Source organism: Tachypleus tridentatus, chromosome 13, assembly GCF_004210375.1.
Source record: "Tachypleus tridentatus isolate NWPU-2018 chromosome 13, ASM421037v1, whole genome shotgun sequence".
Taxonomy (NCBI): domain Eukaryota; kingdom Metazoa; phylum Arthropoda; class Merostomata; order Xiphosura; family Limulidae; genus Tachypleus; species Tachypleus tridentatus.
This window is the reverse complement of record NC_134837.1, coordinates 65265896-65286222: the sequence shown is the minus strand read 5'-3', so window position 1 is coordinate 65286222 and position 20327 is coordinate 65265896. Positions and strand designations below refer to the sequence as shown.

The 20327-nt window shown below is 35.9% G+C and overlaps 1 protein-coding gene across 1 annotated transcript in view; it reads left to right on the top strand.

Annotated features, from left to right (window-relative positions):
- The window catches only part of LOC143239304 (protein Wnt-7b-like), a 99467-nt gene that overhangs the window by 42854 nt on the left and 36286 nt on the right, over window positions 1-20327 (top strand). The window contains exon 2 of the mRNA XM_076480234.1: window positions 6601-6827. Coding sequence (XP_076336349.1) covers window positions 6601-6827 — 227 coding nt within the window. The remainder of the gene's footprint in view (window positions 1-6600; window positions 6828-20327) is intronic.

Genomic DNA, 20327 nt, shown 5'->3' with positions numbered 1-20327 from the left:
ATATTTCACATCAAGTTATTATGAAGATAAAGATCCTCTCTTGGTTAGAGATTAAAAAACACCTGCTGTGTTATTCAAACGAGAACATAAGTACGTGTGGATTACAGTTTCTGAGATTGTAGATATTGTCTGAATAAGCCAGTTTCTTTACTTGTTTTTTGTTTTAATTTCGCGCAAAGCTAGTCGCTAGCTGTCCCTGGTTTTGAAGTGACAAAATATAAGGAATGTAGCTAGTCAACAACACCCACTGCCAACTCTTGAACTACTTTATCAACGAAAAGTGGGATTGACCACACATTATAATGCCTTCACGTCTGATAAGGCGAGACTGTTGGTAACGGGATTGCAACTCGTACATTTTGAGTTGAGCGTCCCAACCACTAAGCCTTTGACAAAACTATTTCGACTGTTTCAAAACAAAAAAATCCTAAAATTATATCAAACCTATACATCTTGTATAACACTATAGCCATATCAAACCTATACATCTTGTATAACACTATAGCCATATCAAACCTATACATCTTGTATAACACTATAGCCTTCTTTATCACGCGGGACAGATTTTTTACATGGTTGAATTTACATGTTACATATTGTTTTATATTCAGTTTATTCAATCAAATATTTCTGGGAAATATAGCAAAAGTATTAGGTTCAAAGTTAAAGTGAGTCTCAAAATTTAGGTTTCACAAGAACAGTACTTTCAAGTTTCTCAGTATAACTTATTTGTAGTTACGATGGAATTATTCGCAAGCTTAAAATGGTCATTTATGTAGATTTTCTGCTTCTTTCGGTCATATCAACCATTTGTTGCTTTACTACCTATCAAGGCTGACACACACATACTACCCCGTCACATACATTGTATTTGTTTTAATTCATTGTTGTGATAATTTTGCTATGACGGTCATCAAAATACAATTTATTTTTCCCACGTACGAAACATTGATTTTAAATACGAACTATCAGTAACAGGCATCATAGTCTTAGCGATAAATGATAAACATAAAGCTAGGTTTCAGCCTATACGAAATTTAGACTGCACTTGTAAATCACCCACAACCAGAGTCCACATGAATAACTTTTATTATTTAATGAAATCAAACGAAATAAACTATTTGTTTGTAATTCAGTACTCAAGAAAAAAAAACGTATATTTTAAATTTAGTGTTTTCTCTGAGAATGTTATTCACACTGGATTCCTTCATTAGTTCAGCAGTAAGTCTGTAGGATTACAACTCTAAAAATTGTGTTTCAATACTCATGATGATAGGTCATACATAGTATAACTTTGTGCTAAAAAAATATCAACCACTCACCTCTCACTGGAAGTAGAGAAACAGAACTTACTAATTTCATGACTCTCCGCCTGTGGAAATAATTAGAAACTATTTAAATCCACAACGGTTTTAATATCTTCAAAAACCAGGTTTGCTCAGCAAGTGGCTCGAGAATAGTCAACTTATCAAATCAATAACCGTAAGGTTGATTACGTGTTTATTAATTTTTCAGTCTCTCATTTTGGTGATAACAAGACATCTTTTGATTGAAGATTAGATCGCGGACGGACAAATGTGTCGTGTCATGAGGTATAAGTTCTGTATGCACACAATTAGAGAACATTTTAATATCTTAGTAAGACATCCTTTTTCAAATAATGTTTATATGAACATGTTTTAGTTGACAACTGAATCTTTTCTTTGAACTTCTGAAAAAAACGAAACAGAAATACATCCGAACAAGCTATAAACGTAACAGGTGACTGAAAACTAAGGGATATGTTGTAAAAGAGTTCAAACATTTTTAGTTTTACCTTTTATATATTAGATATTACATTAATTTTACTGAATTATATATAGGATAAATTTATTTTATGTATTGTTCCTAATTGTATAACTTCAAATATCCTACAAAGATTACTGTAATATTTCTAGATACTGAGCTACAGGAGTCGCTGAAAGTAAAACGCACCATCAATCAACACAAACGTTATTTATAACTCAATCACTTCTATCATATGATCGATTAAAAGGAAGGTTGAAATTTATATCAATTGTGCTAACGTTTTCTGGACGAACGTAACAAGTACAAATATACCTGTCATCACTATCGGAAAGTTTCGTATCCGCCTCGTTTTTGATTAACGTAATACGACCACATGAAAATATTAATAATAAATTTCAACAAGACAACGTACGTTTGCACCTTCCATCGTTCCCATGGCCACGTAACCTGTAGCTAATCTAAAGTTATTAGCTGCTAATATTAACACTGTTAAAAGGTCTACTATGATGCTAAATGTATTTTTTAAAATAATTTCTAATGTTATTAGCTGCTGGCACCAATACTGTTGAAAGGCCTACTACGATGATAAACGTAATTTATTTTAAAAAAAAAAAAAAAACGAAATATGTGAAAGCATTTAGCCGAATATTGCGTAGCCGATCTAGTTATCAAAACGTCACTCTCCGAACGATTTTCAAATGATTAATTAACTTCTTAAGAGCACTGACTAAAAGTAGATGTAACTTAATTCTGGTCACTTCAGAGATAAGATTCACAAAAGTGTCTTTTTAACGGAACAGTTGGCTAACTTTAATTACTTTCACAAAGTACAAGAAGTTTATATAGTATTTTTATTGTTAATTATCGATGTAACTGGCCAAACACAAGACGTTTCGGATGTCTAATAGTTTCAGATGAAGAAACGAGTAAAACTGTAAAGTACGCAATTTACATAAAACAATGGGAGCTTAAAGAAACCAATATTATTAGTTAGGCTGGACTTTCTGCGACCCGGCATGGTCAGGTTGTTAAGGAACTCGTAATCTGAGGGTCGAGGGTTCGAATCCCCGTCGCACCAAACATGCTCGCTCTTTCAGCCGTGGGTCGTTATAATGTGACAGTCAATCCCACTATTCGTTGGTAAAAGAGTAGTTCAAAAGTTTACGGTGGGTGGTGATGATTACCTGCTTTCCCTCTAGTCTTACACTGCTAAATTAGGGAGGGCTAGCGCAGATAGCCCTCGAGTAGCTTTGCGCGAAATTCAAAACAAACCAAACCGAAGTGTCCGAAGATTAATATGTTTTATAGAGTAAATTCCATTTTTAATAACACTACCTTCACTTCTATATAATACATTGGTGCATACGTTCATTATGTATTTTTCAAAAGTTTGTACTTACAATGATGCAGATTATTTTCGTATGTTAATAAAAAAAAAAAACCGCAACGAAATATTAAGCATCAAATTATATGTCGTAAACAGTTTGTCTTACAAGGAATGTTCTCTTCTTAAACACGCACTATAAATGATAAAGGAGTTTCAGCCCTTAACTGACTAATAAATCAACTGATTAGTTTGTCACATCTGATATTTTCACTAATATTGAACTAAGAAATTACTGGTGCCACGGATTAATACTATAAATAAATTCGCCATCTTAAAACATGCAATACTTTAATCGCAACGCTTTGTTTTCCTACAGAATTTGTTTTAACTTGTACTATTGAAGGCACGAGTTCATTATTCCCTAGGCATTTATGAAGAGCTTGACAGAAATAATAGGCTAAACCATTCTCCACTAGCCTACGTGAAAACAAGTTTCTTACAACGGTCCATTGAATATAATATATATATTAATAACAACATAAGATTCTGATAGCATTCAAAAGAATGTGTTCATGTCTGTTTTACTCGTGAGATTTTTATTTATCGCTTCTCTACTAATCGTCTTTGTCTCGCTGAGGTTGTTGGCGCGACTAGACCAGAAACGGATCACTATTCCTCCCAATATGGAGTTGGATTAGAATCCTATAAAAGCTGTTCACAAAAGGACAAGTCCTGCCTCGTTAGAAGACAGCTTTCCTTTATTAGCACTTTGGCAACTTCCCAATTAATCACCTATTCAAACTAGTAGGGCGTGTCCAGAGCGACTTTCTATCTGGATCTCTAGAGGCAAAATTCAATAGAAACTAGAGACCAAGAAAATATCTCCTGCCACCGATGAGTTCATGACAGGCACTTCCACGAAGGGAGAGAAAGAGAAAAAAAAACAACTAATTAAATGTTAAAGTCCGTATGAATGTAACTCTACTGGGAATAGTTGTAAAGGGGCTTTGGTGCCACCTTTTGGAGACACATTTGGGGGGGGGGGCGGTATTTGGAAAAATTCAAATTTTGTTCTCGTATGAAATTTTAATTACATAACTGAATATGAACACCTTTTCCCAGAAGTCGACTTGTATTTAAAAAAATTACCTTAACAAGAGAAAAACTGAGTATTGTAGTTCTGAAAATCATAAATCATTATTAGACTTACCGATCTTATGGATAACATTTTTTAAAACAAAAGCTAAAACTTTGCATCAGACCACCAGTTATCGCGAACTGTTCGTTAACAACCATTATAGGAACTATGTTGCAGAATAGTGTTTGTAAGGTGGCTATTAAATACACACGTGAACTTTTGAATACTTACAAATACACACTGTATATTAGTAATGTGTTTTGTTGGCTGTGTGTAAACAGACATCACGAACATATTTTTCCACTGCCATGATTGTTTGCACACAAGAAACATTTTTTGCGTAAAGTCAAATTCACCAAATTATACAAAACTAACGAGCTCGGCATAGCTCGGTGGTTAAGGCACTCGACTCGTAATCTGAGAGTCGGGGGTTCGAATCTCCTTCGCACCAAATATGTTCGCCCTTTCAACCGTGAAGGCAATATAATGTTACGGTCGATCCTACTATTCGTTGGTAAAAGAGTAGCCCAAGAGTTGGCGGTGAGTGGTGATAACGAGCTGCCTTTCCTCTAGTCTTATACTGCTAAATTAGGGAGGGCTAGCACAAATAGCCCTCTTGTAGCTTTGCCCGAAATTAAAAAACAAACGATTGTTTTGAGCTGCTAACTCTCTGTACCTTGAAGTATTTGTTCGTCCTTTTGATTAACGTGCCAGCCCGTGAATCAGAAATAAACAAATATATTAACTAAATATTCCAGTAAAAAGGGACATTCTATGGTTTGTTTATTTCTTATCTTGGTGAGAGAAAACGTAGACCGATTTCGAGATAAGTTGGTTAACTATGCACATGTGCAAGGTAAGGTAATAGTTTCAGTAGATATTTCTCCTCATAAGATCGCACTACTTTACGTTAATTTGATTTAAAGTTTTGTTGCTCAAGTTGGGCCTCATCGCGACACCGAATGTGACGGTCTTAGGCCTATTTATAATCGTGGTAGTTCCTCTAGCACGAAGCCGTCACACGGACAGAAAGACCACCAGCCACCCAAATGTTACGATTTAAACCCAGATGACGTGCGTCCTCGTGAAGAACGATCAGAAACGAGACTGTAGTCACTCAACCTTTTAAAATTAATGGTTTCCAGCAATAGCTTGCTAAAGTCATGTACAGAATCTGTCTCACTGATGAACCTACCACATGTGAGGTCCTTAGGGCACAAAGTTGAGACTGACAGCCAGACGTTTAAATCAATAACAAGCCACAGGGATAGCAAAACGTCAACACCAGACTACTACGCAACTACAATGAGCTAAATAGTTTCATGTTATTAACACTTATGTCTTTTTATGTGGGTTGTCCGCAGCGTCATTTATGTTTTTAAATTTAAATTATGACGTCCGTTAGTAAGTTTGTTTGCAAAATATTTTATAACGTTTCAGGTTAGCATAAAAACGTTTTGAATTATTTCGAATTAGCTGGTGGTTCAATCAGCGTGAGTAAATTAAACTGTTCCTTTCCTGATGGTTCAATCATAGGTTGAAGCTCAGCTATTGGCTCGTTTGATATGGCAGCCGTTGTGGGAACTTTAAAAATTACTTAGCTGGTAGTTCATCCATCGTGAGAGGCTACACAAGTGACTTACCCGTCACTCAGCTTTAAGGTGACTTACCTGATAATCAACCATTGTGAAAACCTTAAATAGTGACTTGCTGCATAGTCCCGCAACTGTTGGAGTCCTAATTACGTGACTTTTCTCATAATACCTTCACGCTGATAGCCCTAGTCTGTGACTTACATGTTGGTTCCGACGTGGTAAGAGTTCTAGTCCGTAACTTGTTTGATATCTTAAGCACGGCAAAAATATTGGCCCGATTTTTCTTGTAGTTCCGGCACGGATGAAGTCCTACTCCGTGGCACATATAGTTCCAGCATAATGAAAGTTCTAGTCAGTGAGTTGTCTAACAATTCCGGTACGATCAGAATATTAATCCGAGACATATTTTAGTTCCGGCAACGCTATAAGTCTAGCCTTTGACTTATGTCACGAGAGTTTTAGTGTATGATTTGCTTTATGAGGTTTAGTAATGGACTGCTCGAGAGATTCACATTCCATGATTAAAACATAAAAATCCAACGATATTCACAGACACATTGAAAAGTTGAACAATTAATAGGTGGATTTGATGTGGATTAATGTCTGATAAACCATCGGAAAACAAATCACCTTATAAACAGTTGATGAAGGCCTAGTATATACATAAATAAGTTAGATGTTCGTTTATTATATTCATTTTCTTTACACGATTTTTAATATAGGGGCATTTCTTCTTCGTATCTTCTCTACAGAGCTATGTCATCAGTGGTAGCCTTTAGTGCACATATCATCTGTAACAAGATTCCTGGTTTGACCACTATACAAAGGAGGATTTGTCACGTGCGTCCAGATGCTATAGTGGCCATCGGAGACGGCGCTAAGCTCGGTATTAAGGAATGTCAACGTCAGTTTCAGTCACACAGATGGAACTGTACAGCTATCGGTAGTGACAGTGTCTTCGGTCACGTGGTAGTTGTTGGTAAGTGTAGAAAAACTATATTTACTATTTGATGACATTAGATTTAACAAAGGTAAATCGACAACCTTTTCAACAGCGCCGCCAAATAGAAGACCTGATCATTATCGATTTTGTTTAAAAATAAAAAAAACCGTCATTTTGCTGATATTTGAGATTATTCCACTGTAACTTGAATAACGTTTAGGCTTAATTAAATGTAATTAAAGCTAAGACCTTGTTCACTGCTCATAAAATAAGTCGATTAATTAGAGAAGGAATTTCCATATGCTTCTTACGCAATTTACACCAGCTCTTAAGTTAAAATAATCGATTTAATCGAATAGTTTAGCCAGACGTTAGGTTGACAATGGCTGAAAATAATTTCAAAAGTTACAAACTGCGAAATTGTATCTTTGCTGTTGAAAAACGAATACTGTTGTTGACTGTTTTTCAGTTGCATGTTCATTTTAAATTTTAAACGTTGATGTCTATGTGTAATAAATAAATAAATAAATAATTTTATATTGTTATAAAAGTGAGTGATAAACCAAAGTACATCGATTAGACCCAATAAGGAACCCTAGGATGAAGAATCGAAATAATGAAATGTGTTTACATGAGCTTTATAATCATAGTTAATTCGTCTGTAAAAAAACAAAAAAGGAAAATCATAGATAATAAGGCTTAATAAATCAGTAATAAATTTTTTGTTGCATTAATTTTTGGAAAGATACTTTCAGTGCCTTATTTTGTTTTTTTTTTTTGGGGGATTTTTTTCGGTGTTTAGTTTTTTTGTTTTATTATTTTGATGGGGGGGTGCTTTCAGTATTCAGGTTTTGTTGGGTTGTTTTACGACTTAAATAATTAATTTTAAATGTTTAAATCATGGACGTGTTTTGGTAGGAATTTCAGCAATTCTATTAGACTCAGTTTAGTGTCCATGTACAATATTATAACGAAACCAAAACGTTTAGTTAATCAACGTGAACTAAGAAACTTAGTTTACTGTAAATGTTGGACTAAACTCGTCTTTTAGGATTGGAGATGTGGAAATAATATTGTAAATCACGAAGTCCGTATTTGACTTACTAACAGTATGAATGAAAGGTTTGATACGTTTTTATACAATAAATAAAACTAGAAGAAATACTAGTCATCACCACCCACCGCCAACTCTTGGGCTACTCTTTTATTAATGAATACTGGGATTGACCGCCACATTATAATGCTCCTACGGCTGAGAGAGCGAGCGTGTTTGGTGTGACGGGGATTCGAATTCGCGACCCTCAGATTGAGAGTCGAGCGCCCTAACACGACCCCGTACTGGTAGAAGGAAGCCAGCTATTCAATAGCACCTACCGCCAACCCTTGGGCTACTCTTGTCTGACTTTAACTGGATTTTATCGTTATTTTTACAACAGTAATGTATACGAGTGCGGGTAATGTTTTTGTAGTAATAGGGCGTGAAGCGTGAACTATCAGGCAAGCTAACATCCATGCCTTGTCTGGCCCTACTACAATCAAGTAACTTCTATATTCACTTAGCAGTATAATTAAGCAATGTAAATATACTGAATATTTATGTATAGTAAGAATGAAATTATTTCCGGTATTCCGTGCAATTCAATAATACACTAGTGATAGACTAGAAGAAAGGCTACTAGTCAACAGCACCGACCACCAGCTCTTAGGGTACTTTAACAGAATATTTGCATTTGACTGTCACCCTTATAACGCAGCCGCAAATTTACAACAGCAAGATGGACATCATGAATCCATAATTTGGCACGTTAATCACGAGTCTAAACGATCCCATATCGTCTCCAGGTTCTCCGAAACTACACCTGACTGCTGAACGTTGTTCGTTATGATTGTAAAGTAAGTAATTAGCTTAAGTTAATCTATATCAGTGGGTCTCAACTTTTGTGTGAAGTGCAAACGCAGGCCTAGCAGGAAAAAAAGATCAACCAATATGATTAGTAGCAAAAAATAATATTTTGAACACTTGCACATTAATGGCGAGGTTGCTATTGTTTGTCCTGGAATAATCAAATAATGTGTTAATTTTTTGTCAGTTTGTAGGGAACAAAACACTGGTGAGTCTATATAGACGGTTTGTTTTTGAATTTCGCGCAAAGCTATACGACGACTATCTGTGCTAGTTGTCCCTCATTCAGCGATGTAAGACCAGAGAGAAGGCAGCTAGTCATCGCCACCCACCACCAACCTTTGAGTTACTCGTTTTACCAATGAATAGTTAGTTGGATTGACCATCACATAATAATGTCCCTACGGCTGAAAGGGCGAACTTGTTTGGTGTGACGGGGATTCGAACCCGTGACCCTCAGGTTACTAGTCGAGCACCCTAACCACATGGCCATGCCGGGCCCAATGTAGACGGAGGAAGACTTTAGAAATAAGAAGAGTAGTGGTTATACGTAAGAAACTCGGTCTAGGGTTATTATAGATTGTATAATTTTTTACATTATTTTTTCTCGTGCCGCTGTTCTTGTTTTGGTGGTACAACAGACAAGCGTTTGTCGTTATACGTAAGCAAATTTAGGTGATTGGTGGTAGTAGACGATTGAAATTTTAATATTATTGTATTTTTGGGGAGAAGGAGAGATTTAAGGTTAAAATTCCGACACAAGGAGAAGTCTTGTATTTGTAAAGCACACATATAAACAAATTGGTCTTTTACGGCAACCATAGATATAATATTCATGTTCATATTGCAATGGAGATTAATAATAATGGACTTTGGTGACGACAGAGGTATAAAGTTGGCCTTCAGACAGTAGCAGACGTATAACATTGTTTCTCAGGTGTAACGCAGACTTCGACTTAATATCCAGGCGGTAGCAAAGGTGTACAGTTATTATTTAGGCGATGGTAGAGTTCGTGTTGAAGCAGAAAAGACGAATAATACTGGTCTCTAAACAGCGCGTTCTCGGACATAATAAATATTCTCTGTACAGTAGTCCCAAGTATTCTATGAGTGATAATGATAAAGGTAAGCCAGAGAGAAATTGATTTATCATCGGAAGCTCAGAAATATGTTGGAATAAAGGACAAAATACGACTCCTACATTTAGTCGAAAAGGATTGCCCCTGTTTTTTAACGCTTACAAGAAAATAACGTTTGCTGATTGATGTCCGACCCCGTGTTTGTGGGGCATGACGTCGAATGTTCTTACACAGGGGCAGGAAACGGGCTCCACTGGTAAGAGAAATACGTACTGAAAACAAAAACCAAAATATAATTGAGAAACTTAATTAAGCGATAACAGACGATCTACGACACCTGACATCATAATTTAGTTACGAAATAAATCGTGAGCTATAACAGCCATTAGAGGACCTTAGGGTCGTGAGTGTAGTCACGATAAACGAACCCATGCCGTCTCTTGGTTCTCCGAAACTACACCTGACTGCTGAACGTTGTGAACGTGTTCTTTACATCGAACCCGAGCTCGGTCAACAATTCTACTGCCTGACATAGGATTGTGCTTGTGTTGGTGCACGCATCTCATGATTCTAATAACAGTAGTATTTTCACTAGTTCTGATACTCTCTTATGAACTGATACATCAGATCACAAGAATTAATAGATTTGTATTGAAAAAAATACCTCGGTTTTAATAAACTTTGGTTTCTTCAGAATTTCGCGCAAAACTGCACAAGGGCAATCTGCGCTGGTTTGTTTTGAATTCCGTGCAAAGCTACACGAGGGCTATCTGCACTAGCTGTTCCTAATTTAGCAGTGTAAGACAAGAGGGAAAGCAGCTAGTCATCACTATCTACCGCCAACTCTTAGGCTACTCTTTAACCAATGAAAAATGGGATTTATCGTCACTTTATAACGCTCCCACGGCTGAAAGGACGAGCATGTCTGACGGGGATTCCGGTTTTAATAAAAACATTAACATTTATTTTTAATGATGAATATTTTCTTTACACTTGATCGTCGTAACGTACTAAACAAAAGAACGTGTTTAACAAATGGGAAATTAACTCTTACTTATAATTCAACTTTTTCATTCTTCTAGAGACTGCGTTTAGAACGGGGTTGGAGGAATTTAGAATTGATGTGAAACGAAACATTTCAGCCTGATATTTTTTTAAGATATAGCCCTATAATGGTGGGTAAATGACTTTAAAAAATCTATAAAAGGAAAACTTTAAACAAAATGTCTTCATAGCAGTTCAAGTTATTTTAAATAGTTGACAAAGTAGAAAAACCTTTTTAATCAATTGAAAATCCTTGAAAAACATTCCCGTCACCAGATGTCGTCATGATAGGTAGTTATCGAAGTGTCATCTTGCGACGTGCACCGTTTGAAATATTTAGAAGAAAGAGTAAAAAATAATCTTAAATAATAAAACAAACATACAGTTATTACCATTTAATCATGTAATTTTTTTTCAAATATTTTTCTAGCACCGAGTTCTAAAATATTTGCAAAATTCAAAGTGCTTTGTGTTTCAAGGCTTACGTATGTTTCAAACAATTACTTAATTTGTAGTAATTTCAATAATAATAAATATATTAGAACTGTAATTTTATGAAGCCCCGTCAGTACCTATTAACAACTTTTTAACGACATTTGTGACCCGTTCCTAATTTGTACAGTAAACAGTGGTTGTTGTGGTGTCTACAGTATTCTGTAACATAGCAACTCAGTTGTTTTTTTACAGCACGTCTTGGTAGAGTAAACACCAAAGTTCTGTCTACAGCAAGATTTCTTATACTTGGCTTGACAACAGCCGACATTTAATTTAAACTCTTTAAGAACTTGAAACTAATGCTGGTCAAGAGTTGTGTTGACCCTCTCTGGCTTGCAAACGCTTAGACGTCACAGGCTTCATAACTGTTGGACAACGCCCCGATACAGCCAGGTGATTGAGGCTCTCGACTGGTAGCCTGAGAGTCGCGGGCTCGAATCTCCGTCACACCAAACATGCTCACCCTTTCAGCTGTGTAGGCGTTATTAATTTACGGTCAATCCCACTATTTGTTGTTAAAAAAAAAAGTAGTCCAAGAGTTGCCGGTGGGCTTTGATGACTAGCTGCCTTCCCTCTAGTCTTACACTGCTAAATTAGGGACGGCTAGCGCAGATAGCCCTCGTGTAGCTTTGCGCAAAATTCAAAACGAACAAACTGTTTTGCGAGGAAATGCAAAAATAACCTTTAACAAGATATCCGTATATGAACACAAATTGCTTATACTCGATGTAAAATGTGTATTGAACCATTTATCTCGACTTAACAACATACACCATGACAAAAACCATATCACATTTTAACTCAGAATTCCAGTACACATGCACCCGAAAACCACTCGGTAACAACGAAAACATACTCATTAATGAAAATTCACTCACAGGACGAAAGAAAATGTAACAAAATCACCAGATGTCGTCATGATAGGTAGTTATCGAAGTGTCATCTTGCGACGTGCTCCGTTTGAAATATTTAGAAGAAAGAGTAGAAAATAATCTTAAATAATGAAACAAACATACAGTTACTACCATTTAATCACCCACCTCCTGTAAGTAGGAGTGAGTTGTTTAACAGGACATGTATATAAGAAAGGGAACCATTTCACAACGAAAATTAGAACAATACGTATTAAACCCTAAAATGTAAAATATTTACAGGGTACACAGAGATACAAAATTATACAGAATATACATATGTCAAGAATGGTGACTGTAATCTATCCATGGCAGAAATCCTAAGTGAGTACCGGTTGTAGGTGAACCTCGTATATACATATGTCAAGAATGGTGACTGTAGTCTATCCATGGCAGAAATCCTAAGTGAGTACCGGTTGTAGGTGAACCTCGTATATACATATGTCAAGAATGGTGACTGTAGTCTATCCATGGCAGAAATCCTAAGTGAGTACCGGTTGTAGGTGAACCTCGTATATACATATGTCAAGAATGGTGACTGTAGTCTATCCATGGCAGAAATCCTAAGTGAGTACCGGTTGTAGGTGAACCTCGTATATACATATGTCAAGAATGGTGACTGTAGTCTATCCATGGCAGAAATCCTAAGTGAGTACCGGTTGTAGGTGAACCTCGTATATACATATGTCAAGAATGGTGACTGTAGTCTATCCATGGCAGAAATCCTAGTACCGGTTGTAGTATATACATATGTCAAGAATGGTGACTGTAGTCTATCCATGGCAGAAATCCTAAGTGAGTACCGGTTGTAGGTGAACCTCGTATATACATATGTCAAGAATGGTGACTGTAGTCTATCCATGGCAGAAATCCTAAGTGAGTACCGGTTGTAGGTGAACCTCGTATATACATATGTCAAGAATGGTGACTGTAGTCTATCCATGGCAGAAATCCTAAGTGAGTACCGGTTGTAGGTGAACCTCGTATTTGATGTCTGACTTCTTTTTCATTGGTCGGGTTGTAGAGAAATTGACTATTAGCTGGCGCACTGGCTCTGTTTGTTTGACTGGTTGACGTTAAAGTACCAGAATCAAATCACACTTCATATGATAGCTTGTAAATCAAGGACTGCCACTTCCTTAGATTCATCAGAAGCTCGAATTACAACTTATCAAGTGTATTTATCAAAATGTCGCACATATTGAGCATTGTACTGCCCGTTTACAAATCTGATCTTTCCAGAACTGTGACCTATCTAAATAAGGAAGTGGTTCACACCTTATTTGTCTCTAAACATTGGAGGATCAATATGTTTAGCCTCACCCGTAAAGTTCTCGAAGTTGTTGGTTTCGCATATTAAAGGAATTTAGGTGCTCAACAATCGGACATGCTCCTAAATTAGAGTGGGGTGAATGCATATCTCACTTTCATTTGGAGGACACAATCCTTGTTCCTTGTGAAACCAAAGAACTGTATTTCTACTTTGACCGCAACTTAGCTGGGAGGCCTATACAGAATTATTGATTTCACAGTGACTCTCACCTTTTGTTTTTATTTCGCCAAGATCGATACCCAGGGAACAACTAAATCTATGGATCTCAGTGCTGTAGATGTCAACAGCTGTTTTCGGATCGTTGACTTCATTGAAATCGCAAACATGGGCTTCTACAACAGCAATACAAGTCCTGCAGGCAGAAGAGGACATTGCCTAAATATGACTGCTCTCCTAGAAGGCCATTTCTCCTGGCATCTGATTCTCCCTCTAGATTGTATGTTGTTTTTGTTATTAAAAATGCAATTTTGAAACAAAGAAGTCGTTTTAAGTGGTACAACTAAAAACCCTCAAGATTAAGATACCATTCAGTAATCTCTCACTAGAGTCTACAATAAACCAACATTCTGGAATGACAACACCAACATTTCTGTTCTTCATTCACTCTGCGGTATTTTTACAGGACTTGATAACACTTTGAGAACCTCCCAGTAGTACAGCGGTTTGTCTGCGGATTTATAACGTTAGAATCCAGGTTTCGATACCCGTGGTGGACAGAGAACAGATAAACCATTGTGTAGCTTTATGCTTAAATATAAACTACAACACTTCTGAGCTATATCGGATAGTTCCATAAAACAGGAGACTCGAACAAGATTTGGGTAAGATAGAAATTTGCTGAATCTATACCGGCTGAATTTAAGCCAGGGAATAACAAACTGATTGGACCCGATGTATACAACGCATTAAAAATATCTTTAATAAAACCTAAACCAAAGTTTGCCCCACTTGGTACTTTCGCTTTCATTCTGGAGTTTATCAGTTAAATGTTCGATTAAAGTCAGATCAAGAATAACTGGAGGAAAGCCAAACTTAAACATCTAGATATTACCTGTACAAACAGGATGAAACGTTGCCTCAACCTTACATAAAATTCGATTCAAGCAATGTACTCGGTGGGCGGTACCAGGTACCACCTAACTTTCAGAAAGACAAAGGTAATTTGAAACAACACTAACTTAACGACTCTTCTTGACAACTCGTTTTATGAAAACTTATATATGGAATGGAAAGTCAATATTATAACATCAAAGACAGAAAACTTATTATATGTTCGTATATCGTAGTGTTAAAAACCCTTCATTTTTTTATCTGAATTTTGTCCTGCCATGAAACAGCGGTAATTCTACAAATTCACAATGCTCAACTCAGTGGTTTGATTCTACTTGGTGGACACAGCAGATAGGTCAATGTGGCTTTGCTATAAGAAAACACTTATTGCAGGAGAAGAATTGTCAACTAAAGAAACAACTTAAAGTATGAAACTTCCGTTAATAAGCCTTGATGTTCAAAATTATATTTTCATAACATTATTAATATCTGTACTCCTTTCTATTTATTGTCATTGAGTATTGTGATTTCTTAAATAAATAAATACGTCACATTTAAATATAAAACTGATACTCCACCTCTTAAAGTAAAATTATTACACTTATTAAAACCTCCTCCGAAACAACATCAGATTCGCTTACTTTACATAAGTATCTAAATCTATTTTAATCTTATGTTACTTCCACATTCACTTCTATTTATTTCAGTATTGAATTCTTCACTAACCATCCAGTCTGATACGTCACCTTAACGGCTCTACTAACGTGTGACTGGTCCAAAATGTATCTACATTCCTTATAAGGAATAATTGAAATATAGAAGTCCCATTGATACAGACCTTCGTTAATAGAAAAGTACCAAATAAAGTTAAACAGGTCCTCCTCAATAGTCTTTACAAAATCAACAATTTCTCGTGCAAACACATTTTTATTTCAAAGAAATTGATTTTTTTATTGGCAGAGAAGAGATTTATTATTGTTTGTTTGTTTGTTTGTTTTAATTTCGCGCAAAGCTACACAAAGGCTATCTACTCTATAGTTGCCCCTAATTTTGCAATGTAATACTAGAGGGAAGGCAGCTAGTCATCGCCACCAACCGCAAACTCTTTGCTACTCTTTTACCAACGATTAGTAGGATTGACCGTCACATTATAACACCCTCAAGGCTGAAATGGCAAGCATGTTTGATGCGAATGGGATTCAAACCCGCGACCCTCATATTACGAGTCGAGTGCCTTAACCATCTAGCCAGAGATTTATAAAAATTCTAAACTGTTTATCGAAAACTCATAAATTTAGAGAAAAAACTTCTTTCAATGAGTAAAATAATTAAATGTACGTAGAAAAACACGTTAAGATTTGAAGTTAATTATTATAGTGATTTCCAGTTTATTATGCACGAGTCAATCACGGATTATGACAAATAAGACCTGGTACTCTACTCAGAATCTGAGAGCCGAAAGTTCGAACCCCGTTTTCGATCATGCTCGTACTTTCAGCCGAGGGACGTTTTTATGTGATAGTCAATTCTATTACTCGTTGGTAAAGAGCAGCCCAAGAAGTGGGATGGATTGTGTTAACTATCTGTCTTTCCATCCCTTCAAAACCTGGGACGTCTAGTACAGATAGCTTTCTAACAACTTTGCGTGAAATCCGAAATATTCAAAAATGCCCAAATCAATATTCTATAGGCGGGAGAGGTCAAATGTGACTTTCCCAGGTCTATAAAACGTAAACTCCGATAAAGATCACAGACATTATATTCTATTGAAATGTAGGCCAATATAAATTAGTCTGTTAAAATTATTTACTCAAGAGAATTTCCCAACACTGATATTATGGCAAATCGGAGTATGCATAAATTATTAACTTTTCAAACCTGCAAATTTATCTTTCTTCCCTGTTTCTTCAATTCTCTTTTACTATCATTTTTGTTTTATTCGTCCAACTCGATAAACCTAATAAACGCCATGTCGTTTAGATTTACTGCGATACGTTATGATTGATTGCTTGACACCACGTAGGAGTTGGAGTTGAAAACTGCATTGATTTATGGCCTATACCTATTCAACTACTTTATATTTCAGGTACGACTACTTTCTCTCTGTTTATCAGATACGACAGTTAATAAAGCATGAATAAATTCGTGTCATTCATATACTTAAAACAAGAACAAACTGTATCGTACAACGCTCCCTCTGTCCGCCATTTTTGTTATAATTAAACATAATAACCATTCAGTTGAAGTGAACGAAAATTTTTATGAAATGTTTGATTGTCGTAAGGAAATTAGAGAGAAAAAAGCCTAAACATCTGGTATGTTATTTACGTATCTGTCTAATTGTAATACACTATACATAAATAATAATATATTATACTTCTCTCATAGTTACAAAAAGTTATCACTACTTCCCCAAGTTGAGCGAGACCGGTGAGTCTCATATATTGCATCATAGTGAAGTGTTATGTTCGTTTTTTTAACTATCTGTATAAATATTTGGCTACAGCCAATCTATATAAATTTCATAGGGAACCCTACCAGCTATTAAGACGTTTTGATTGCGTTAGTAATGTTTTTTTGTGTGTCTTACTAGGTAATTTCTAACCACAAAAGTCATGACGAGCGAACCAACACTGGTCTGTTTGATAAGATTATCACTTTTTATCCGTATATGCTCGCCCCCCGCTAGTACAGCGATCAGTCTATGGATCTACAACGCTAAAATCAGGGGCTCGATTTCCCTCGGTGGGCTCAACAGATAGCCCGATGTGGTTTTACTAAAAGAAAACGCCCACAAACACATACACCTGTTTCTGCTATCTTTGCCAGCTTTATTCAAGAATATATTCACCGTCCAATAATCTCTGTTTTAACTCGGACATTTCTAGAAATTAGTATTATTGTTTAGCCAGGATGAAGTTTGACGTAACGTGATGGGCGTGGCCACAGTGAGAAGCTTTCTCAAAAGTTTAGAAATCAATTTCAAGCGTATAAAATATTAGTTATACGAGACTATATTGATTAAAAATTACTGTGTTAGACAGTGAACTTAGTGGATCATTGAGAGACTATCTGTTAGCCGGTGAATAAGTCGGTTACTTGTTTAAGTATTTGTGAGACAGTTTATTTAATTCAGTTTTGTAAATTTAAAGTTTGTGACATAGTAATAAAAATAAGGCAAGTGCTGTAGTACAAGAAAATTAAAAATAATTAAGTAGATCTTATCTCTTCGTGAATGTTCAATTAGTTACGAAAAATCGTGAAACTTATAAATCCTATGTATATACAGTCAAAGAAATAAAATGTTTTCGTAATCTTTAAATGGACTATTTTTCATTATTATTTTACCACATAATCCAAATTAGTGCGGTCAATAATAAAAAACATCACTGGTATCAAAAGTATGATTATTTTGGTAAAATAAAATCCCATTCAACTTTAAAATGGTGACGTGCTATAAGAAATACTGAAAATTTTACTGAAATACTAAAATAAAGGAAAGAAATCAGGGGGGGGGAAATACAAAAAAAAAGAACTAAATAGATAAACAGCCAGAAAGTTTTAAAAAAATCAAAAGAAAGAGAGAGAAAATTAGAATAAACACACAATAATGTAAGAGAGGAGTGCTCTGAATAAGACATAAATGTACAGAATTACGAAGAAAAAATCAGTTTGATTGAAGACAATATTAAAGATTGGTTATTTGTTGTGAAGTCTAGCACGAAGCTACACAATGGTCTATCTGTGCTCTGTCCACCACGGGTATTGAAATTCGGTTTGTAGCGCTGTACGTCCGCGGACATTCCGCTGTGCCACTAGAGGGAGGGCGAGCTTGAAGAAGGTATATGATATGCAAAGGCGTAGATTTTTTACACACAATGGGGATGATTGTTCAATTTGCAAATTGGTAATCTCTGATTACGTGAACCTGAAAGCTGTAAACATGCAGTCACAGAGTAATCTTGTTGCCACGATACTTGCATGTATACTTAAGCCTACTGACTGATACTTACGAACTATTGCTTAGATCGAAAAGCTTAGAAGCACGCCTATATTAAAGATGTACATTTCGGCTACTGAAAAATCCTACATCTAGGCCTAATTATGTAATTCGATTGGTAAAACCCGAGAATCACAAGAACAAACACACAATTTGTAGGCCTGTGATGCAATAAAATAATTCAACAGACCAAACTGTAGGGGGGGAGATGATTGTATGCACCATACCCCCCACCTAGAACAAAGGGGAGACGTATCCCCCATCCATCCAGGATCTACGCCCCTGATATTATGTACAAAAGGACATCAGCGAAGTATGGAGAATTATAAGACGATCGAAGAAGCCATATGACATTTACAAAAGGGCAATCAATGCCCATGATAAAATAATTAGAAACTGAAATTGCATATGCAAAAATAAATTTAACCACAACACCTTTCTGTGTCTGCTAAATAACCTCAATCATAAATACCAGTGGTAACACCGGTGTTACCACAAGTACAAAATGGAAAATAGTATATGATCCTCTACTATAACAATGAATACTGTAGATAGGCGCTTTTTGTATAAATAAAAAAAAACTATTAAGTGTTCTTTGAGGCTCGAGTAGCTTCGATCGTCATGCATTTAAACAAAAGTTTATATTCTGGGGAGATCATGCAGCACTTGGGTAGATGATGAAGTTCTGCTATCCAGAAGCCAGATGGCACTAAGAACTTCAAGAATACGACTTCAACTTCTCGTATTGCTCAGGATGAAACTATAGAAATGCTAACACATTATTAACACCTTGTGTTACCAGAAATTGTGAACACCATGAAAGGAGTGAAGCAAAAGACGTTAACAACGAGCAGCCTGAAGTTATTCAGAGAAAAAAAATCCAAGACTGGTTCTGGATTGTCAGACGTCTTGTAGAACCTACGAAGAGTCTGTAAGAAAAGTCACTTTTAAGACTATTTGTAAACCCATAGATAACAAAAAAGTATTTTTAATGATTAATCGTGTCGGTAAAAAGTGGTATTAGTAAAAAAAAAAAGTCACTGTTTATTTGTATGGCATGAAAAACTAAATGATACGGTTGACAACCCTGTGGAAACTGATGTGGTCTATCATGTTACTGAAAGATGCTTATTTATAAGACAAGAAGGTTAAACTGCTTATTCGGTGAACTCGGAACAGCGCAACCTCTTTTCTGGCAGATAGTGCCTGACTGCAGTCCAAGTATAAAAATATACATGACAAAGTGGTATTAATTATGTCTGTGCGAATACTTTTATCTCAAAAAATAGGGAGATACAATTGAACAAAAAATAATCTTATTACTGCTACAGTCTTCCGATAGCTGGATATTTGGGTGTTAAGAGGACATTGGAGAGGATAAGAAACACTCTTTTAGTAGTCTGTATGATGGAACTTTGTAGAGAAGAGTGGATATCACGAAAGATCAACGAAAGACAATGTAAGTAAATCAGTCAGTTGAAGAACTTACTGTTAGTGTCTTCAGTCCTTTTCAACAGAGTAACAACAAGAATAACTGCATCATAGTTGTGATGGAATATTTCGCTAGATGGCCAGAAGATCATGTTGTTCCTAACCAGGAATCAGAACGTCTAGCAAGGAAAGTTGTCAATGAAATTTATTTGAAGATTTGAGGTACTTGTGAAACTTTACTTGGACCAGGAATGGAACTTTGAACCAGACTTGTTTACAGTGTTGTGTGA